Source organism: Oenanthe melanoleuca, chromosome 26 (assembly GCF_029582105.1).
Source record: "Oenanthe melanoleuca isolate GR-GAL-2019-014 chromosome 26, OMel1.0, whole genome shotgun sequence".
In the NCBI taxonomy this organism is placed as follows: domain Eukaryota; kingdom Metazoa; phylum Chordata; class Aves; order Passeriformes; family Muscicapidae; genus Oenanthe; species Oenanthe melanoleuca.
This window is the reverse complement of record NC_079359.1, coordinates 5,235,400-5,258,620: the sequence shown is the minus strand read 5'-3', so window position 1 is coordinate 5,258,620 and position 23,221 is coordinate 5,235,400. Positions and strand designations below refer to the sequence as shown.

The window sequence follows — 23,221 nt, the reverse complement described above, 5'->3', positions numbered from 1 at the left end:
CGGCCCATATGCTTGGGGAAGTAACATGAAGACACCACCCAACTTCTCCACATCAAAGGAGCTGGACCTTGCCCAAACTGGTTTTTACCTGCCACTTTGAGGGTGCTCTGAGCCGTGTGGGTGATGGGGGAGGTCACAGCCACTGGAGGAGTCTTGCCCTTCTTGAGGGAGCCCGGGGTGCCCAGGCTGACAGGCTTCTTCAGCTCACCACCCTTGGGCCCCTCCTCACCGCCCTCCGAGGGCTCCCGCCGCCACTTGGAGGAGCCATGCTCCATCTTGAGGCTGCTGCTATCGTAGTCCAGCTTCTTGGGCGCCTTCTCGTCGCCCTCACCGTACCAGCTCAGTCCGCTCTCCGCCAGCGAGCGCTTCTCCGAGTCCGTGCGCAGCTGGGGGCAGAGCAGAGTCAGGGGCACTCCTGCACCCACCCCGAACCCATCCCCAGAGAGCATCAGCTTGCTGGGAGAAGGACACAGCAGACACCCTGTGCCGGTCTTGCTTCCTCACACTGGCACCCTCTGTGCCCTCCTTCCCACCGAGGAGGTGGCAGGAAAGCTGGGACAGGTTGGGAAGGTCCGGGTGCCGTGGCACCTACCGCTATGGCCGAGTTCCTGCGCGAGGCCGTGGGGGTGGAGGGCAGCGAGTTGAGCGAGGAGCTGGCATTGAACTCCTCCGAGCTGAGGTTGTCGGAGGCATCGCTGAGGCCACTGCTGATGGAGCTGCTCTCATCCCAGCTGTGAGGAAGAGAGAGCATCAGACCCCTGCTCAGCCCCCTGTGCCCCCACAGCATCTTCTGGGACAGAGCCAGCAGGTGTTGCAGCCCAGGAAGAGATTTCAATAGGATCATGCACTCAGGATGTGCTGCTGATCTCCTCAGCTCCAAGCCATGTCTCACCATCAGCCCTATGCCTAGTGTGAGCTCCCACTAGGAGGGAAATCACCACCCCAGAGCCTGCAGCAAAGATCCTCTCCCAGCCTGGCATCACCTGGCAGTGGCAGTGCCAGGAGTGAGGCCAGGCTTTGTAGGGCTGTGTCCTATGGCGACATGGCTGGGGCCACATGTGGTGCTGGGTGTCTCAGTCTGGCCTTTGGGGCCAGGCAGGGAAACCCCAAACACTCTCCAGCCATGTATGCAACACTCCCAGTGCCCCAGGCATCCAGAGAGCCATGCAGAGAAAGGGGCACAGGGTCAGAGGTCAGGCCAAGGCAGGAGGTGACTCCAAATCGTCCTCAACAGCCCTGTGCCAAGAAAAGACAGCACGGAAGGTCACACCCTAAAATCACTAAAACCATGAGATGAGGCTGGGGAGCCAGCTGCACACTGTGAGGGTGTCTCTGACTCTCTTATGGGGCACACAGCTGGTGCTCTGAGGGATCCCCCAAACTGGTACGTGCATGCCATAGGCAGCACTGCAAGGAACGCCTCAACCAGAGCACCACTGGCGCCTCAACAAGCCCAAACTTCTGGAGATGGCCGAGCCCTGGCACCTTGAGTGTCCCCCTGAACCTGCAAACGGGGGGCAGCCATGTCAGAGTGTCACTCTAGGGCAAAACTGACCCACTGCTTTGTGCTCCATCCCCTCCATCTTGGCCAGAGCCATTCCTAGCTCCCGCAGACGGCCCCGCACCGAACCCACCCGCAAGCAGCCCCGCGGCAGCTCCCGAACGGGGATGCTCAAGGGCAGCGTGTCCGTCCTGCCGCGCTCCGCGGCGCCGGCGGGCGCACGGGACGGTCCGCACGGCCTCGGGGACGAGCAGCCCGGCCCCAGCCCCGGCACGGGGAGGCGGCTGCACCGGCAGGGAGCGGGGAATGGACCCGGACCGCGGCGCGGGGATGCTGCGCTCCGCCCCGGCCGCGCCCCGGCTCGGAGCCCCGGGTCAGACCCGACGTGCGGGGGCAGCGGAGCCCCGCGGAGCCCCGGCCCGGCCGTACTGCAGGTGCGGGGCGGGGGCCGGGCGGAGGATGGGGAGGCCTGCGGGAGCCGCCCCGATGCCCGGGTGCCGCGGTGCCGGGCGCGGCCGCGCTGCCCCGACCCCCCTCTCGTCCCCCCCAACCCCGCAGCGCGGCCGAGACAAAGCACCGCCCGCGGAGCGGCCCCGGGGCGCGGGGCTTTGTCTGCCGGGCCGCGCTCCGGCCGCGCCCCGCCCGGTGCGGCGGCGGTGCCCGTGCCCGTGCCCGTGCCGTGCCGTGCCGTGCCGTGCCGTACCTGCTGGCGAGGCGCGGGGCGCGGCGCGGCCTCCCCGCCCGCAGCATCGTGCTGCCCGCGGCGCGGCGCGGCCCCGCCGGGCGGCGAGAGGGGCGGGGGGCGGCGGGACCGCCCCGCTGCCCGCGCCTTAAAGCGACAGCGGCACCGGACCCCCTCCGCCGTCCTGCGGCCCCGCCGGGACGGGCCCGGGGAACCCAGCTCCAAACCCAGCGGCCCGGCCCCTGTCCCTGCTGTCCCCCAGCGTCCCCCCAGATGCCCGCAGAGACCCCAAAGCACGACTCACATCCCCGAACTCGGCACCAACGACTGCCAGTCCGCCCCACAATGTGATACCGGAGGTCATTTCTCAGCACTGGGCTTGCACCCAGTGCCCCCAAACCGCCTTGTTCTCTCTCCCCAAAGGAACCACTTCCCCGATGTGGATCCCACTTCGGAGTGCCGGGACAGCTGCTCCCAGCAATGCCGGTGCTCATCCCCAGAAAGGACACCCATGCATGCCCCACTCTGCCTTTCATTGACTAAATTTTTTTCTTTTTTTTCTCTCTCTCTCACATCACAGCAAGAGCTATATTGCTCTTGGTAGGGTCCTCACTGGGATGGCAATACCAGAGATAATTTCACCAGCGTGGCCACAGAGGGCAGAGAGAGTTAACTGCAGCCTTGGCAAGATAGACCAGACCCAGCAGGCTGGGAAGTAAGTAATTCCTTCCTTGAAGCAACAGCGGCGACGCCTCTTGGCTCCTTCCCCTCTGCCCCATCACTCCTCACACAGGGTTTGCCCCAGCACGGCACCGCACGGCACGGCACGGCACGGCAGGACACGGTACCTGACCGTGCCTGTCCCCAGCGATCAGCCGGTGCCCACACGCACCAAGCCCTGGCACCAAGGGGTGCGGCAGCACAGCCCGGCCAGCGCTGCATCCCTCCGATGCCTCTGGCCCGGCGCGATGCCGGACGCTGTCCCTTCCCTCCTCTTCTCCTGGCTGGCTGCCCCAGCCCCGCCACGGCCGGCTCAGGCAATGCTCCGAGCAGCTTCTGCCGGGGCCAAGTCTGGGCGCCCCGGGCCGTAGGGGAGCCAGCCGAGCACAGCCCTGCACTGCAGCCCTTTAGGAACAAAGCTCTGACCTGCCAGAGCCAAGGGCTGGTGTGAGATGACAGCAGAGAGACACTGCTGTCCTGTACAGAGCACACTGCCCTCAGCACATTCCTCAGCAGAGGCTGCTCCTGGAGCTGGATGGTTCTGAACTCTCCTTGCTCCACCTGTCTCACACAGCACAGACACCTGCCCATGCAGCGCTCAGGCCCACTGGCACCAGCCAGGGCTCCCAACACTCATGTCCCTGCCAGGCTGGTCCAGCCAGATCCCCACTGCCAGCCTGAAGCCCAGCCTGGATGGAAGCAAGGCCTGGCCTGCCCTGGCCCCTTCCTCTGGTAGCAGGGGAGGAAATCCAGGGCATGCACTGAGAGGGTCCCACACCCCACATCAGCAGATCACTGGCACTGAGGGGGCTCTGTGGCACTGGTGCTCCCAGCCCCAGCCTCCTGCTGTGACTTGAGATGGGAGCAGTGAGGAAAGCACAGGCACAGCTGAGGCTCTTCACATCCTCCTCCTCTCCACTTAATGAGGCAGAAAAAACAATTAGCTGTATAAATCCCACTGAGGGGGCTGCCCATGGATGTGAGCAGGGCGGGGTTCTGCATCCCCCTCACATCCACATCAGGAACCAGAGAGCATGACAACACTCCCTCACTTCCCTGACCCCTCTGCACCCTTCAGGGCCCCTCCCAGACCCCCAGGTACCCCCTCAGAGAACTCCAGCCCCTACAGAGAGTCAGGCTACCTTGACCCTGTGTGTCTCCTGCTTGGATTTGGGGTACTGTGATGTGGCACCTTTCTCTGAAGCTGCACTCAAAGGAACAGAGGTTTGCAGAGATCTGGTAGATGGGGAAACTGGGTTGGGAAGGGGGATCTGACTTGCCTGAGCTCACCCAGCAGAAGAGGATCAACATCACATCGTGCAGTTGATTCAGGACCCTCTTCCCCAGGCAGCACTGCCTCTGGTCTCTGCCCCCAGGTCCCTGAGGGGTGCAGAGGACTCTGCCACAGGACCCCTAAGTGTGTGTGGTCCCTGCAAGGGGGGATTGGAGGCCAGGCTGTGCCTGCACCCCATCCCTGCGCCATCAGCCACAGTAACAGTGGGTCAGACCTCCCCACAGCAGCAAGGCCGAGGGCAAGGGGGCCAGCAAGCACTCACTGCCTGCTGCAGGGACACCAACCATGGACCCAGCCACACTCCTGGCTGAGAGCTCAGCTCTGGTCACCCCTCTGCCCCAACCCTGAGTGGTGGAAACCCCAGAGGAAGGGTGTCCCAGTCCGGGGATCTCCGTGGCAGTGTCAGTGACACGTGGAGCCTCACCACGTGCAGTGCTCAGAGAGTCCCAGGGCAGGGCTGGCGTGGGGAGGGACGTGATTCAGCCTGCTTGTGAAATTCCTATTTTTCCTGTTGTCTGGACAAGCTGGTGACCTCAGACACCTCAGTTCACAGTGGCCAGGCCCCTCCACAGGCAGCAGAGTGGCATATGACAAAGCCAGGTCTTGCGGTCCCCAGGTGCCATGCAGAGAGGCAGGTGGTTTTGGGGGTCAGATTCTCCTCAGCAGCTTTCCCCAGGGCATAGAGCTGTGTGAGGTCCAGCCCTGTGCTTGGCTCTGCCACATCAACAGCCTCATCCACAAGCCACGGGGCCAGCAGCTTCCCTCACCCTGGGTATGCAATGACCTCCAAGCACCCCGTACCCCCAAGGCCTCACAAGCCAGGGTTCCCTTCCCAAAACATGCCTCATGCAGCTGCAGTCACAGCCCCAGGGGCCAGGGATCATCACTGGGGGCCTCAGCCCAAATCCCAAAGGACAAAATTGCTAGAAAGCAGTGCACAGGAAGGCACTTCAGTGCTGTTGATGGCCAACAGGGTCCTGGGGGCCCCTTCTGGGAGCATCCCCTGTACCCAGCTGGAGGGAGGAACTCACCAAGCCCAGCAAACAGCGTGGCCCAGCAAATATTTATACAACACTGCTCTCTGGCCAGCCAGGCCAGCATCCCACACACACGCCAGGCCACGTGCAGGGCCACAGCCATGCCCCACGGGATGTCCCTGATGAGGAATTACTTCATGGGCTCGCTGGGACAGGGCACGGGGTCATCCTGTATTAGCCAAAGTGGAGCAAGGGCCGTTCGAGGGAAGGCAGCAAGCTCCACGCCAGTCCTGCTCGGAGCAGGAGGAGCAGCCGCTCCCCTGCTGCTCCTGGGGAGCTGAGCCAAACATCTGCTCCCGCCCACGGCCGTGCAGAGCCCGAGAGCTGCGAGCCCAGCCCAGCCCAGCCAGAGCGCAGCGGGTCAGCTCCGAGCCCCTCCCGCGAGGATGCTGCTGGCAGCCCCCAGCCCTGCTGGAGGGGACCACAGGCTCTGCAGGGCTTGGCTGCCAGCAGCACCATCACAGTGACCAGGGACAGTGCCTGCGGTGTGCCATGGGCTAGACACATGTGGCCTGTGCTCCAGTTCCAAAAGCTGCTGCACCAGCTCCATTCCATGCCCATGAGCAGAGTCAGGGCAGTACCCAGCTCCTGAGCTGCCACTGCTGTGGTGGGATGCAATGCTGCCTCCCTTTCTACCTCCAAACAAATAAGATGTAAAAGGACATCCTGAAATCACAGCAGTCCCAGGGTCGAACAAAGATTCCCCCAGAGCTCTGGAAGCCCCAAGGCAGAGCCCCAGGGACTGGCTCCAGAGCTATCCCCCCACACCACAGTCCTGCAGCACACACAAACCATCACTGCTCCTGCAGCCACAGCAGCAGAAGGTGCTGACTCAGCAGCCAGTCCCACTAGCTCCCTCTGCACCCCATGAGCTCCCAACTGCAGCAAAGCCTCTCACTCCCACTGTGACCCAACTGGCCCTAGGGAACACCCAGGGACTAAGCCGCTACTCAGGACACACCACACCAGGTCAGGTTCTGGGCACACACGGCACAGGGGGACACACCAAGATGCAGCCACATTGTGCTGGCACTGCTCAGACATGCAGGACACGGACAGAACAAATCCAGGCCAAAGCTGGATTGCACATCCTCCTCCATGCTCCTCACCACTGTCTGGTTCATGTGCAGGTCTGCACATGAAGGCACCCATGCTGTGGCTGTGCAGAGAGAGATGTCCCTGGGGAAGTTCCCAGTGGAGTGACCTTGGTGGGGTTACCTCCAGTGTTCAGGAAACAACCCCAGCCTGGATGGGACTGGCCTCAGGGCAGGGAACAGCAAGTAGCCACTGAATGGTGGCGGGTGGGAACCAGAGTTGTCCCAGGAAGGGAATGAATATGTTTTAATGTTGGAGGAATAGCCCAAGACTAAGTGCTATCTCTGCCCAGGCCCCAAGGACAGGCAGGACAGGGCAGGAGAGCAGCAGCATCCTGTCCAACCCTTCAGTCACCCCTGACACGTCCTGGGATTTGCTTCCTGTGCCAGGCCCCTGCCCTGATGCAGTGCACAAGGAGGATATCGTAACATTGAGAACAAAAGGTATGTGCTGCCAAACAGAGGGCCAAAGCCAGAACTTTCCAGACCCTGAAACCAGCAGCAGGCAGACAGGAATAGCAAGTGTCATGCCAATGGATGCAGGCACAGCTGTGTGAGGAGCCAAGATGCTGGTACACCTGCTAACACAGAAATGCTGCTGGGGTCTTGGGTGTCTCCAGCTGATCCCTGCTCAGACCTGACCAACCCACTCCCTCTCTGAGCTGGACCTCAAGTCCCCCACATCCTCCTCAGCTGGGCTCACCCCAAACTCCACCCAGCTGAACCCACCTCAACACCTTGTGGGCAGCCCCCTGCCCCAGCCGTGTCTCACTCACCTCAGCCCTCGCTCCTTCCATTCTGCCTCCCCGCCGAACCAGGGCGATGCCGGGCTGCCTCCCCCAGCCCCAGCAGGGCTGTGTCACCGTGTCCTCTGAGCCTTGCCTCCCCCAGCCCCAGCAGGGCTGTCACCGTGTCCTCTGAGTCTTGCCTCCCCCAGCCCCCAGCAGGGCTGTGTCACCGTGTCCTCTGAGCCTTGCCTCCCCCAGCCCCAGCAGGGCTGTGTCACCGTGTCCTCTGAGTCTTGCCTCCCCCAGCCCCCAGCAGGGCTGTGTCACCGTGTCCTCTGAGCCTTGCCTCCCCCAGCCCCAGCAGGGCTGTCACCGTGTCCTCTGAGCCTTGCCTCCCCCAGCCCCAGCAGGGCTGTGTCTCCGTGCCCTCCGAGCCGTGTCTGAGCCGCTCCCGCGGCCGGGCGGGGCTGCTGGCCCCATCTGCAGCACGCAGCTCCTGCCCGGTGCATTAGCAGCACCGGGAGATGGGGCCTGGGGCGGTGCTGCCTTTCTAGGTCAGAGCCGGCGAGGAGGGGCTGCGCTGGGTGAGGGGCTGTGCTGCCTGAGTGGGGTCTGGATGAGAGGCTGTGCTGGATGAGTGCTCCTGGCCAGCTCCTTCTTTCATCTGGCTCTTGGTAGGAGGGAATGCCCCTGCTCCACTCCCTGGGCTCTGCACCCAGAGTGTGCAGGCTTCTGGACAGGGCACCTCAGTGCACCCCTGCACTCAGCCAAAGGCATGCTCTGGGACAGAGACCCTGCCATGCTGCCCACTCTGGGAGACCCCCCTAAGCCCTGCTGTGGGGCCATGGGGGATGAAGGTGTGAAGCTGTGTAGGTCACTACATGTCCCTGTGCCCACAATGACCCTGGTGAAATGGCTGATCCCCAGGATATGCCCCTGTGGATAAGGGGGCCCTGTGCTGCTCTGCCTGACTCCTGCACCCCTCCTTGGGGAGGTTACCTAGCACAGAGCACCCAGTCTGTCTCTGGCACGGCAGAGAACTCCAGGCACATCCAGGGCATCATGCTGGGGACTCTGCACAGGAACTGGGACTCGGCCTACTGCAGCCTCACCCACACTGGGGGATTGTGGTTCTGCCAGGGCCTTGCAGAGGCTCTGCCATCCCCAGAGTTTATACCTTGCTGAAGGAGAAGTAAATCCTGCCCATAGCAGAGCAGGGCTGAGCTGTCCCTGCCCACACTCCCCCTGCTCAGTGGCTGATGGAGACAAAATGTTGCTCCAGTCACCTTTCAGCACTGCCTCTGAAGCCAAGGGCACCCCAAGGTTATCCGCCTGCATGAGCAGCACCAACATGAGACAAAGAGGGAGATGGGGAGCAGTGTACCCTTCATTCCCACAGCCAGCCCTGCTGCAACCTCAGCCATCTGGGACAGTCCACACCCACCCCACTGCCAATCACACACTGCCACTTGCAGTCCAGTGGCAGAACATGGTGATGATATGGGACCTCTGGCTGCCAAGCAATAGGTAAAGTGTTCAACTAGCACAAGGCTCCCTCATTCACAAGTACAGGGCAGCCCCCAAGCTCACATGCCCGTGGGGAGGATGGGTCTGACACCCACCGTGCTGCAGACACTCTCAGCCCACAGCTGGAGCACGGCCAGGGTAGAAGACACCAGAACCAATGGTGTGTCCCCTGCAACTGCAACATGTGCCTGCAGGCCATATCTGAGGAGCACTGGCCTCAGGGTGGGTATGAAGCCACAGGCTGTGCTCTATCCTGCACCAAACTGACATGACTACAGTCACCCCAGGAGGGCCAGAGCAGCACAGTCAGGAGGCCAAACACCTCATAGGGCTCTGGGACAGCTCAAACGCCCAAGTTAGTTATTTTCTCCTGTGCCGAAACAGGAAACCTACAACATGTTCAAATCCTGGACCCTTGCCAGAGTCAGGAGCACCTCAACAGTGCAGCAAGCGCTGGACACATCTGGCAAGAAAACATGAGCCCTGGGAGTGCTGGTTGTGCCCATCTGGCAGGAGATGCCCCTGGCCCCATGGGTGGAGGGATGGAGGCTGATGGGGGTCCCAGAAGGAGGGACCCTGCTCAGCAGCACACTTTGCTCCATGTGGAGTCATCCATCAGCAATGACACCTTGATGCCCAGTTCTCTCTGGGATGCTGAGATCTGACCCGGCCTGTCCCACCACAGACCACCAGGAGTCCCACAGGATGTCCCCACAGGACGCAGGAAGCCACTCAGACTGACTGGTGTAAACTGAAGAGCACTTCTGAAAGCAGCAACATTCACCCCAGCAGGACTCGGGCTCGGGGCTTCTGCAGCTGCAGACCATGCACTTTTCTCAGCTCCCTGCTCCAGGAACAGCCAGATCAAGCTGGACACTTCCCACGTGCTGGCAGAGCAGCTCATTTTGGCTCAGGAGCCCATAAGCCCCTAGCTGGCACAGCGTGGCAGGGAAGCATCTCCTGGGATGTGGGGACATGATCCAATGCTAAGCAGACTGGCTGTAGCCTATGTAGCCCCCCAGCCACCCCGCCGTGCCAAGTGTCCCCGCCCGGCCGGAGGGAGCGGCTGAAACTCCTGGAGAGCCCCAGCGCGGGCACGTACCCCGTGGCGATGTCGTCATCCTCCGTCAGCGTCTTCCCCATCAGATCGCTGTCACTCATGTACCCCGACTTGAGCTCCACGTCATCGCTGTCCAGCGCCTCGACCAGCTCCAGGCGGGAGATGTGGCTGAGCTTGCTGGGGCTGCGCATGGGCATGGTGTGCGAGTAGTGCGCTCGCTCCCCGTGCGCGAACCAGCTCGGGGCGCCCTCGGAGCGGCAGCTGCCCCCGACCGACGGCGCGTCCCCCGCCTGCAGCCGGGGGCTGGACTGCCCGTAGCGCCACGACAAGGGGGAGGAGCGGTTGGAGAGGCTGGAGACGCTCCGTGGGTTGGCTTCATCGCTGTCATAGCAGGTCATCTCAAGGGAGCTGCGAGGACAGGCAGCAGGGGGTTAGGGCAGGCACAGGGGGCAGTGGAGATCTGTGCCCTGCCTCACCCCTGGAACTGGGTCTGCAAGTGCTCAGATACCAAAACTGCTCATTTTGAGGCAGCCAGGCAAGGCCAGAGGCCAGAGGGACGCGGTCTGTTCTGGACCCTCTCCATCTCTGCTGGCAAGGGACAATCCCCTCCTTCCCTGACTGGTGCCAGCCCAGTGTCTCATAGTCCAGGACCCGCTGGACACACACACTGCGGTGTCCAGTGATGCCCATGTCTCCCCAGGGATGGTGGAAGTGAAATCACCCATGGGCTGTGATGGGGGCTCTGTGCTCAAATCAATCTACAAAAGGCAACACTCTACCACAACCCTGTCCACCCACCTCGAGCAGGGCAGGGGGTGCCACCAGGACTGGTGGCAAACACACCTGGGAGAGGGGTCAGCACTATTCTGGAGACTGGCCCCAGCCCTCAAATCCAGCTGTGCTGAACTCTCCTGATAGTGCACCTTTAGTGGAAAGCCTGGACATGCTCCCCTGTGTCTGGGCTGCTTTTGCTCAGCCACTTCTCCACCAGCACTTCAACATCTGCACCTCGAGATCACACCCAGGACAGGACAAATTGGGGTGGTGGCACCAATCCCAGGGAATGTGACAGTGGGCCATGCCAGGGAGTGGAGGCTGTGAGGGAAAGGATGCAGAGGGACAGACCTGGGACCACTCTGTGCAGTAGCACCTCACACTGAACCCCTGTAGACTGAACCCACATATCTGGGCAGGAAAGATGACCCCAAGAGAGGGCTGCCCTCTCAGCCCCAGGGCTGGCCAAGCACAGTGCTCTGCAGCCAGCCCAGAGCCTGTCAGTGCTTCAGGAATGGGGACTTCCAGCACTCCCTGCACCTCCCGGGGTGTATTTTGGGCAAACAGTGATTCTAAAACTAAATTTAGCCACGAGAAACAATTACTTCTTGGAGCAGCTCCTTGGGAACCCACAGTCCTCAAATTGGCTCCAAACACTACTATCAGTAAATTATTCCCTAGCTTGGATTAAACGTTCCTGCAGGAGCACCCAAAGCCAAACCCGGGCTGCAGCACTGAATCTAAAACAGGGAACTACATTAAAAAAAACAAAACTGGGAAGTTTGTTAAAGCGGAACCGAAAGGAGCAGCTAAAAGGGGTTTTTGTCGGCAGCACAAAGGCTGTTTGAGGATGTGCTGCCGGCAGCTCAGAGCAGATGCCAACCATGTCTCTGAGCAGGAGGAACAGAAGCTTCACCTCGAATCCTGGGTTCAGTTCTGGGCCCCTCATGACAAGAGAGACATTGAGGGGCTGGAGCGTGTCCAGAGAAGAGCAACAGAGCAGGGGAAGGGTCTGGAGCAACTGAGGGAGCTGGAGGAGCTCAGCATGGAGAGAAGGAGACTCAGGGGGGATCTCCTGGCTCTGCACAACTCCCTGAGAGGAGCGGGGAGCCAGGGGGAAGTTGGGCTCTGCTCCCAGGGAACAGGGACAGGACAAGAGGAAACAGCCTCCAGCTGTGCCAGGGGATGTTAGATATTAGATGTTGGATATTAGAGAAAATTTCTCCCCTGAAAGGGTGGTCAGGCACTGGCAGAGCTGCCCAGGGCAGCGGTGGAGTCATCATTCTTGGAAGTTTTTAAAAAACATGTGGATTTGGCTCCTGGGAACATGATGTAGTGGTGAACTCAGCAGGGCTGGAGAAATGGTTGGACTTGATGCATCATCTTAGAGACTTTCTCCAAGTGTTCTCCAAGTGCCCACTGAGTCTCCTCAGTGACTCTGTGATTCCCCAAGGAATTCTATGCCCCAAGGAAGTTCATACAGCCCTGCAGCCAGGAGCATGGTGACATCTTTCAGGAATATCATTGTGCCCTAACAAGGCAACAGCAGACTGAGCCCTCAGCCACTGGATGGAAGAACTCAGTGAGGATAACAAGAGAAATCTGAGGAATAGTCTGTGGAAGGAATAAAGAGAGAGCCCAAAGCAGCCACAGTACACCAGCGATGCAGGCACATCCAGAGGACTCGCAGATGACATCTGTACTGGACAGACTTGTAGGAAGTGTTCCCAAGAGCAGAATGAGTGGGTACGTGTGTAATTACAACATAGCAGGGAAGAGCTGACACAGCTTTGGGAAAGGAAAATCTGGCTCACAGGCACAGAGGAGCTCCTGGAAGGATGCAGGGAGCTGCCGAGGTTGCTGTGGGCTACTGGAAAAAAAAAAGTTTCCAAATCAATTCAGCTGCCATGGGATAAGAGGGAAGATCCTGCTGAAAGGGACAGAGTGCAGGGGTAGGGATCCCTGGACTATCCATAACCATCTTTCTTCATGGCAGGAATGCAGCTGAGGCATCCACCATGTGATGTAGTCACAGCTCATCAAGGAAAGGAAGCGATAGTGAAGAGTCAAATCCCACCAGCAATGCTAATTTAATCTGCCTTAATGTCCTCGCCCTATTTTCCTAAGAGCTGAGCTGAGGAGGATTTTCGAAGGAGCTGAGCACTGGGGTGAGGAGGGGGTGGAGTCTGACACTGATGAAAGAAAAAAGAATACAAGGCAGCCCTGGCTTGGCATGAGCAGTGCTGGGCTCTGACCCAGCTCCTGCACTGAGCAAAGGGATGGCACTGTAATAGATCATTCCAGGAAATGGCCAGCTCAGAAAATATTGTTGTGGCCCCTCATCCACAGCTCTCTGCTGCTCCTGGCTCAGAAAACATCCAGGAAGCACAGCAAGGGCATGCAAGGTTTAGAAATTTCAGCTGATGAAGAGGGAGATCAAAGGGCTGCTTCATCCTGGGCGAGGCTGCTTGAGGGGTGACACAGGAAGGTCTGTAATGGTGAATGGTGGGTGAAAGGTGGGAGGGAGCTGCTGCTTTTTGTCCCTGCCAAGACAAAAAGCAGGATCGAGGGAGGCCACGAGGTGGCAACACACTCCAGAAGAAGCACATTCCCACATTCCCACTTTTCCAACTGGCTGACACCCACACAACCTTGCAAATCCAGAGTGAAACAGAAACCATGCAAGGTCTCAAGTGAGTGACCCAGGGGGACACAGGCAGTCCCAGACGTGTGTCAGAGCCCCTAAGCACAGTCGGTGTGCTCTGGTTCTCCATGCAGTGCTCACCCTGTCCCCATCCCCTCCACTCCCTCACAGGGGCACCCCAGGCACCCCCACCTCTGCTCCTGGGCACTGCTGAGAGTGCCTCCACCATCACCCTACACAGAGCAGAGAAACTAAGGTACAGATAGGGATGGAGCCTCTGGTGCACACCAGGGTGTGTACAGGTGACACCTTCACCTCTGGTGGTCCGTTCAGGGGACCACTGAGAACAGACCTCACCCCTCTCTCTGCTCTCTCAGCTCCCCTCACTGCCACCATTCCCCAACCTTTACTGTCCCACAGCACTTTCAGGGACAGGACTCTGCTGCAGCATCACACAGATTTGGGGACTCCTCTCCAAGCCTCCATGCACAGGCTCCCAGGTCACAAAGCACTGCTGATTCCCTCCCACCCACATGGCCCTCACCAGCAGCAGAGCTGCTTCCCAGGAAGGACACTGACTGTGGGGAAGGGCTGGGGTCCGTGCTGGGGTCTCACCTGTGAGACACCTGAGAGCCCCTTAGGCTGGACATGGTCTCCTCCAGGTTCTGACGTAGGTCCAGTACATTCTGCACTGTCCTCTTCCTCTGGGACTCGGGGTCTGTGGAGAGACAAGGTGATGGATTTAAAAGGATGGATGGATGGATGGATGGATGGATGGATGGATGGATGGATGGATGGATGGATAGATGGCAGGCACATCCCCCTGCCCGTGGCCATGCCCAACAGCCCTGGTTCTGCCCATCAGGAAGGGGCAGGGCAAGGCAAGGCTGGCACCAGGCTGGAGCTGCACCACCCTGAAATGCCACTCCCAAGCATGCAGCTGGGATGGTGATGTCCAGTCCAGAAAGGACAAACTGGCAGAGACCAAGTGGGGCCACAGGACCCACACAGGTGACAGAAGCAGCAGCCTTGGAAGAATGTCCCCAAACCTGCCCCTGCATGCCCCAGGCCTCCAGCCTGGGAACATGGGTGCTGGAGCAGCATCACTAGGTGTGCAGGCAGTGGGACCAAGGGGATGCTGGGGAGTGGAGGACACTGAGCCCCACTCATGAAGAAGTGGCTACTTCTGTGTGGGGCTGGAGCAGCTGGTGGGACAGACATATGCCCACAGGCATAGCCCAGAACTGAATATCCCCGAGTTCTGTCTGCCCTGGGACTTTCCAGGTGTGCACACCCACGGCATGGGTGTGTACACACACACAGAGCCATGCACTCCCCAAAATGCACAATGCATATGCACCTACCCACATCACAGCCACTTGTGCACACGCAGGCACATCCACAAACATGCACACCTGCACACACAACCGTGTGCACACTCCCCAGAGACACCTGCAGGGATGTGTAAGAATGCAGACACCTGCACAGAGCAGGGGAGGCCACTCCTGGCATAACTCCAGCAGTGCTGGGGGACTGGGGCCATGGCTCCAGCCCTGAGTCCCTGCCCCATTCACATGCACCCCGGGCACTAACAGCCATGCCACTGCAGCTTTGATCCCTGATTTCAGGCCCTTCAGCTGCAGCCTGCCACGGATCTGCAGTGACAGCAGGCATCAGGGACATGGGATGTGGCTCCTCCTAATGTAACATGGCAACCAGAGCTTCAGCATTTGCAATAGCACCAGCACCGTGTGAACTGCAGGGACATGGGGATGAGGGACACTGCCAGCACACACCCCAGCTGCAGGGACATGGGATGAGGGACACTGCCAGCACACACCCCAGCTGCAGGGACATGGGGATGAGGGACACTGCCAGCACACACCCCAGCTGCAGGGACATGGGATGAGGGACACTGACAGCACACACCCCAGCTGCAGGGACATGGGGATGAGGGACACTGCCAGCACACACCCCAGCTGCAGGGACATGGGGATGAGGGACACTGCCAGCACACACCCCAGCTGCAGGGACATGGGGATGAGGGACACTGCCAGCACACACCCCAGCAGCTCACAAAGGCACGGCCACATGCCATGATCAAGAAGGGCTCACTGTGTGTCCCCTGTCCCCATCACACTCTGGCCACGCTGCACGGGCCATGCTGCCCTGTCCCCAGGCTCCCCTTGCCCACCTGCCTGGGCAGGAGCACCTCAGACCAGTGAAGCAGCCCTGATTTACACGAGCATGTAAGGGGATGACAAGCAGGAACAGCCCTGATGAGACAGGTTCAATCAAGCAGGTTAAAGTCAGTTGTAGATGAGATAAAAGGGCTGGTGAGCCCACAGGGCACTGAATGTGGCCAGCCACATTAGAGCATAAGGACACCCATCCCTGCATGTGTTCAATCACCCCAGTCCAGCTCCCAGAACCTGGCTCAGCAGGACACAAGTCATTATTAACTCACTATTAAATCTCCATCATGGAGATTGGAGGAGTTAATCAAAGGCATAGAAGCTCCAAGTGGCTCCCACAGCCACAGGATGGGGGTGCACAGGCAGTACAGGAGAGGGATGGAGTTGAGGTGGCTGCACACGTGGAACCAGGGTTCTGGAGAGGCTCGAGAGGCTCTCAGTGCTGAAGGTGGCACACACCTTGCTCTGCAGCCAGGGACAAGGGGACAACATGCCTTTGTGGTGGGGTAGCCAGAAAGGATCATGTTGGCACCTCAAAGCTGCCAGGTCCTGCCCTCAAGTTGCCTGCAAAGAGGGATTTTCAGGCTTGAAATAGCAGGGTAGGAACCTGTGGCCAAGTCCCCTGCTGTCACACTGCAGTGTGTAGGGGACATCTGGGCTCCTGAACCTCAGGGAACAGCAACACAAAGCCCACCAGTGTCCCCAGGCGGGTCTCCATGCAGGGCAGGACTTGCTCCTTGGCCCTGGCCCCACTGGGTGGATGGTGTGACCAGACCCAGCTTCCACAGCCAGAGAAGGTGGCACCCACACCCCAGCAGGGGCGGGACAGAGCGGGATGGGACAGTCACTGCTGTCACCCCTGCCAGCTCGGCAGCGTGCTCGGCGCGGGCCCGGCTCCCCCCAGAGCCCTGTGCCTGTGCCATGGCCACCTGCAGCCCTGCCTGGGCACAGGGCCAGCGTGGGGCCTCCCCCGGCGCCGCTGCCGCCGTGCCCGGCCGGAGCAGCAGGGCCAGTGTCCCCAGCTGCCCTGAGCAGGGGCCGCCACCGGGCACCACCCCCCGTCCTGCCTCTGCTGGGCCACCAACAGCAATGATCAGCGTCCCTGGGCTCAGGGACAGGAGCTCCAGGGCAATGGCACCGACTCATCATCCGCTGCCCCAGTCGCCACCATGCCTAGATGACATCACCTCAGTTTTTGGGTGACAGTCCAGGTCACTCTGGACTCCAGGAAAGGGCCAAACTGGGACTGGAAGAGCTGCTCACCCACCTCTGGCACACATCCTCTGCTAGCACTGAAGTGCCACCATCTGTCCCCACAGTGCTGTCCAGGTGGCGACACATCGAGTCACCACATACCAGAGCTGAGTCGAAACCGGAGCCACTGGGAGAGGCTGGAGTGTGGGAACAGCGAGAGAGAGCTGGATTCCTCCCCACATCAATTTAGTAAGCTTGTGAAGCCAGATGTTTCCAGCTGCTGGAGCACGGAGCAGCAGAGAAGGCTCAGCCCATGCCGTGGCGGGGTCAGTCGGACACCCGGCCTGGGCCAGGCTCATTGTCCCGGCAGCTATGGCTGGATTTGTTCCACAGCACTCCCCATTCCCCTGGAGCTGCAGGCCCAGGGACTGATGTCTCCCTGCCCCAGCCCCAGGCTGCCCTGCAGCCCTTCAGCAGATCCCACTGCTCTGGCAGGCTCTGACCATCCTGCTGTTACAAGAAGGAGATCTGCAAGGTGGGACACAGGGCCAAGGCAGCCAAGGAGGAAGGAGAGAGCTGAGAGCTGTGCTGGAGTGGCTGCCTCAGGGCACAGCACTGTTTGCTGTGAGTCTGACTGTGACAGGGAGCACAGCACCATGGCAGGACAAGGCCGGGGAGCTCCAGGCTGTGCTCGTGTCCAGCTCTCCCCACCAGCAAGCAGCAGCAGCAGCTCCTCTGCCTGGGTGCAGCCGCGGCCCCACAGCCGAGTGCTGCCGACGTGGCCAAGTACGTCAAGGAATGAGGAAACAATCAACTCCAAATGGCTCATTTCAAAGAAGCATGTGGCCACCAGCTCCTGCTGGGGCCAGGCAGGGCTGCATCCATGGACACGTGTGCCCCATGTGCCTCAGCACAGAAACTCGCGTGTGTGTGTGTGTTTGCATCGTTCATGTGGGAGCCACATGGCAGCAAAAGCCTGCAGAAAGATGCATGTGTGCATGGGTAGCACCTATGCCTGTGACCTTGCACGTGTGCCCATGTGCCCATACACAGGCAATGGGACAGCAGGACCTGATACCAACACTGGCACAAGGGTGCCAGGCTTGCATGGGTGCACCGTCTGCACCTGTCTTCACTCAGCATGAGCACAGCTCTCACACTTGTGTTTTCTTGCCCCCTGTGACCCAACTGGTCTCATTTCAGAGGATCCAACTGGGAAAGGACTCCTGTTGACCCAGTAAAGAATTCAACAGCAAGCAGGAATTCACCGGGAAAGGCTGTGTGGTGTTCCTGAGTCATTCCGGTGGGCCCCTATTACACAGTAGCTGTAACGAATTTCCCCAAGCTGGAAAACATTTCTATCTGCTTGCTCAATTCCTTCCAGTGCATTGAAAAATCCACTAATAAACTCTGCAATAAAACCCATTCTCATCGGGCCGTGAGCCTCCTCCAGCACTGCCGCACTCCCCGGCTCCACAAACCCTCAGGCAGGCTCACACTGTTCTCTCCATCTGCCCCAGCCCCTGCCCCAGTCCTGTTCATGAATGAATCAGTACAGGCAGCATTTTGCTGGGGCAGCATGTCCTGCAGAGCCCAAGTCACCAAGGAGCACCAGCCCCTGCAGAGCCAGGGCCAGAGAGGTGACAGAAGCCTGGTTTAGTACAGCCACCCCACGTCTCACATGTTGGTGGACCCTTCCTCAAAATGACGTGCCTCTGCAGGAGGCTCCAAGGGTGGCTGCAGAGGGGAGGAAGCTAATTCCCTGCCTGCACTCACTGGCTCTATTACTGCACCCCACCACTGCAGCTGTCCTCACTGCCATCATCACCACCACCATCTCTGTCACCACCACCATCTCTGTCACCACCACCCCCATCACCACCATCCCTGTCACCCCATCATCCCCATCACTGCCAACATCCCCACCACTGCAGTCACCATCACTGCCAACATCCCCACCATCACACCAGCCCCATCACTGCAGGCTGGGGCAGCCCCATGCTGTGGGAGGGGGCCACATCTCCCCCTGGCAGGTGAGAGCAGACAATAAACAGCCATGCAGCAGTGACAGGCTGGGACTTGAGCTGAATCAGCACTTTAGGGGCGATCACGGCTGCTAAGCCTTGAGAATCACTGCCTGTAACAAGGGCAGGGCTGAGAGACCTGGAGCCTGGACCCCGTCTGGCTCCAGTGAGCCAAGCTTTTAAAAGGGATTCAGACTTTCTCAGGCTAGAGCAGCCATAAATCTACTTAATTGGGTCTCTCCCATACACAAGTTTCCAAGTGAACCCGCTGGAGAGATCCAGACTGGGCCTCCAGCCCATTTGTGGGTTATTCTTTCAATGGATGCTGTGCTTGGCCCCAAACCACCCCACCTGCACATCCGAACTACAGTTCCTTTTCCAGATCCAGAGCCTCTAGCTGCTCCATGTACAGGCACTCCACCTCTGTGCTGCCCTCTGCTCCTCTGTGCTGGTGAACCAGGGCAGCCCAAAATCCCCTATGCTGGGATAGACACTGCTGCTGCAGAAGGCACTGCACATCCCAAAGCCACACCTGCCTCCAAAGCTGCTCCTGAAAGCATCAGAGGAGCTGGGAGCATCCCCACACCCCTGTCCCCAGCACCATGGGTCTCCAAAACTATCCATGGAAATACCTGTGCAGCTTGGGAAGGAGGGCGATGGTCAACAGGCCAAATCCACGCTCCAAGGGGTGCCCCAAGCTCTGGCCACTGGCACACACAGGGACAGTCACACACAGTGGCACTAACTCCCTGCTGACAGCCCTTGGGCACATGGAGACAGCGTCACCAGTGGTCACTGCACCTGGGGCTTGTGCTAAGCTGACAGGCTGGTCACACAGCACTCCATGCCTCTGTCTGCCCTGGAGCCTGCCACTCCTCATGTCCTGCATTACCAAGGTGTGACAGTGCCACGCTGGCCCCCAACATGGCACAGCTGTGTCCAGCCTGGTTTCAGCACCTCCAACACCCCAGACACAACACCTTTCCCACAGCAGATGGCCAGGGCAGTGCTGCAGACCCTGTGCAAAAACAGCCAAAAAGTGGGGAAGAAATGGAAGAAAGCCCTAATTCCCCAGGGTGAGGCAGAGCAGCGCAACCAGGCCCAGCACAGAGGCCCCGGAGCAGCCGGCAGCAGCAGCAGCTTCACACTCCCCACGCACCACCAGACGCAGGTTGGACATTGTGGAAATTCAAAATTCCAGATGGCTCTTTTTGGGTGGGGTTTTTTTTTTCGCCTTGCCTCATTTCCAAGGCAACAAGACTCCCTGTCATCTGCCAGTTGCCATAGAGATTTCACCTGATTCTGCTTCAGCGGAAGAGAAAGCCGGGCTCCTCGCTGCTGCTGAGGAGCCACGAGCTGCCACCGCCTCCAAACTTACTGGGAAGAGCAGGGATAAATGGGCCTTTATATGAGGAAGGCAATGGGCTGATTCAGAGGATCAAAGGAAGGAACTGCGGGTTTCTATAGCACAAATCAGCCCTTCACTTAACTGCTTTGGTGCCCTCCAGATCTGTCCTGCATCTGGGGACGTCGCCAGCTCTCACTCCAAGCTTTGCCTGGTGGAGGAGGGGGAATGTGGGTGCATGGGGAATCCTGCACCCACTGCTGACACAGCATATCAAGGATTAATCTGGGTTCCCTGCAGGGAGGGGAGGGCACAGGGCCTGTGCAGGTCACAGCCATGTCCCAACCCCACAATGACCCTCCCTCACTGTGTACAGCCCTTCTCCAAAGGCCCTGTGACCCAGAGCGCCTAGAGGAAGATGGGGCAAATGCAGGAGCAGCCAGAGAAGAGGAGATGGCCACGGGCTGTGCTCAGCACGGCTTGGCTATCACAGACACAGGGACCAAGTACCACAGGCCCCCAGGGCAGCCACATGCAGGCAGACATGGGGCATGCTCCTCATCAGCACCAATGCCATCCCAAGAGCCCCATCACTGCTGGAGATCATCCATGGAGATGGTATGGCTGTGTCCACATCCCAGGCCCAGATGCAGCACATGATGCAGCCATTCCTGCCAGACCCACCCTCACCCCAGGCCCCTGTGACAGTAGCCCTTGGATTCTCAGTCAGATGGCCCAAATCAGTGGATCTGATGTCCCCCTGCCTGGGACTCCCTGCTGTTGATGATAATGAATCCCTTGAATCCCTCGTGTGCCAGACCCTTTCTGACACAGAAGGTCCCAGGCACTGGCAGGGTGCTCACAGGTGGCAGTCACCCCTGCGAACAAGAGGCCAAGGTCCCCACACCCATCCCTCCTGCTGCTCCCCGCTGGGTGCCCAGGCCTGCCTGGAAAGGCATTTATCAGTCCCCAGAGCTTCTCCCCTCCCCAGCCCACATCCCTGCACCAGGCCAGCAGAGAAGGGCCCGGTCGGGCAGCTCTTGGCTCAAGCTGGCTCTGATTTGCAGGAGAACAGTCATTAGCAGAGCCAAATTTCCCATTCCCAGCCAGAATACGGACATGCTTGGGGAAGCTTTATATTCACAGAGACAAACAACTCACATTTGCTTTTTAACTGTTGGAATTGCACCCACTGGGACGGAGCGAACAGGGAGCCTTTTGTCCCCCTCGCCTTGTGACTGAGAGCTTTGTGCAGAGCAATGCGTTGCAAACATAATTCTCCCTGGCCTCAGCTGGGCTCTGGTAGACACTTGGTCTGTCTGTCCATCACCAGATCAGCCAAAGAGTCCTCATGTGTCTCCAGCAGGAATGTAAAACGTCCTCCCCAGCATCCCTGGCAGCCTGTGGAGCTGCTCCACACTGAGAGATCAGAGGCATCCAAATGGACCAAAACACAGCAGGCAATGGGGGCTCTTCATCTCCTAGTCACTCCCCAGACTGGGTGTCTCTGGAAACCTCTGGCCCAATGCTTATCTCCTGAATATCAGAGCTGGCACTCCCTAAGCTGTGGGCATCAGCAGCCCTCAGAGCTGTCACTCTGGAGGGGAACAAGGGACAGCTCTCCCAGAATGGGACATGTCCTCGGGGCACCAGCTGAACCCCCATCTTGGCCCAGCAGCACCACTCAGGGATGAGCATCCTTCACTCCAGAAGAGTGAGATCCCAGAACAGCTGCTCCCCTCTGAACACTCAGCTTCAGGAAGGGGCTCAGCATTGCAAGCACACCCTGGGCTCTCTGCAAAGCCTGGGGGATGCACACCACGAGGGTCCAGCTGACAGCAGGACCAGACCCCAGGGTAGGTCATCAGCCCTTGCTCAAGAGCTGAGAAGAGACTGGGCAGGAGGCAGAGCACCTCGGGGGGAGAAAACCCACCTTAATGAGTTCCAGGCTCCTTAGTGGATCTATTGTTGCTATGTCCCACGGGAGAAGGGAGATAATACAGGCTATTTTTGCTTCCATCTGGGGAATCGTTTTTCTCCAGCATGTACTGCTACGATGCTAATTTTTAAGGCTGATGATTAATTGATGTCAGGCTCATTATGGGGCACACGGATCCCTCTTCCCTGGGAGCGCCAAGGACAGAGGGAGACGTGTTTTGACAGATGTCGTTGGAGCAGCGTGTGAGTGACGTCCTAACAACAGAGGAGAATAGGAGCCATTACCATGGAAAGCCCTGGAAATGGGAAGGGAAGTGCCTGCACGCGACCCCAGCAGCCCTGCTCCAACAGCCCCTAATCAGCCCTTCACGCTCTGCCCCGTGCTACCAGGGCTTTGCTGGGGAGATAAACGGTCTTTGTGCATGCCCGGGGAGAACTGAGCCTCCTGCCGGCGGCGAGCAGGGCTTGGCCTTTCTTCTCCCCCATCCCCAGCCTCGCAGGAGGGCCAGGTGCCAAATTCACTCTGGCAGCAGGAGCAGCAGCCTGCGGGAGGCGGAAACAAGCCTGCTGCACACAGGATCAGCGGGACCCGCACGGCTCGGGCTCTCCCTGCACCTGCAGTGCCCTGGCAGTGCCGTGGGTGAGCACTCCTGGGGTGCCAGGGCTGCTGGTCCAACCAGGCACTGGGCAAAGTTCGCCCTGAAAATGGCAGCATCTGCAATAGCAGACCAACACGCATATCACAGATTTTGGGGTCCCTTCAGTCTGCAGCATCAGCTGCCCAGGTGATGTTCACCCCAAAGCAAAGCCCCCACACCCTCCCAAAGATGGAGCTGTGTATGGTGAGTGGAAGCAGGTTTGCTTGAAGAGGGTACCATGGCTCTGACAGCAACACAATGACTTCCTGCATTCCCCAGGTCTCACATGCCCCCGCCCAGAAGTGGGATGAGGAATCCTGCTAACTCAGTGGAGAGCATGGGGTGATCCTGATCTGCTGTGCCAGCTCCCCAGGGCCACCCTCACTGCAGTCCAGGCTACGGAGCATCATGCTCTGCCACAGCCCTCAGCTTGCTGCCTCCCCACCAACACTGCCATCACCTCTGCTGGCCTTGTTACCTGTTCCTCCAAACTTCCCTGGGAAAGCCTAACCCACTGGAGCCAGGAGCAGCACCAGCCCCATGCTTCTCCCCATCCTGGGGCTCCACACCCAGCACCAGGACTCCATCCTGCTGCCCCATAGCAGTGGCTCACATCCCTGTGCCAGGGACGTGCTGGGTGTGAGCTGGGTGTGTGCTGGGTGTGTGCTGGGTGTGTGCTGGGTGTGTGCTGGGTGTGAGCTGGGTGTGTGCTGGGTGTGTGCTGGGGAGCTCAGCAGCACCAGCCTCCCACATCCATACTCAGCCAAATTCAACACCAGCTCCAAAGGCCACACTGCCAATCTGCCAGCAGTGTTATTACAAACTT

General features: G+C 59.5%; 1 protein-coding gene across 3 annotated transcripts in view; it reads right to left on the bottom strand.

Moving 5' to 3' along the window:
• NAV1 (neuron navigator 1) overlaps positions 1–23,221 on the bottom strand; it is a 68,891-nt gene that overhangs the window by 14,621 nt on the left and 31,049 nt on the right. For 2 of the 3 annotated variants that reach the window (XM_056511451.1, XM_056511452.1), the window contains exons 5-8: positions 13,677–13,779; positions 9,686–10,051; positions 593–731; positions 89–386 (exon numbers count right to left, since the gene is read on the bottom strand). In XM_056511451.1, the coding sequence (XP_056367426.1) occupies positions 89–386; positions 593–731; positions 9,686–10,051; positions 13,677–13,779 (906 nt within the window). Of the gene's footprint in view, positions 1–88; positions 387–592; positions 732–2,204; positions 2,284–9,685; positions 10,052–13,676; positions 13,780–23,221 lie in introns of those variants that run through there. The other variant, XM_056511453.1, reaches the window with a different exon arrangement.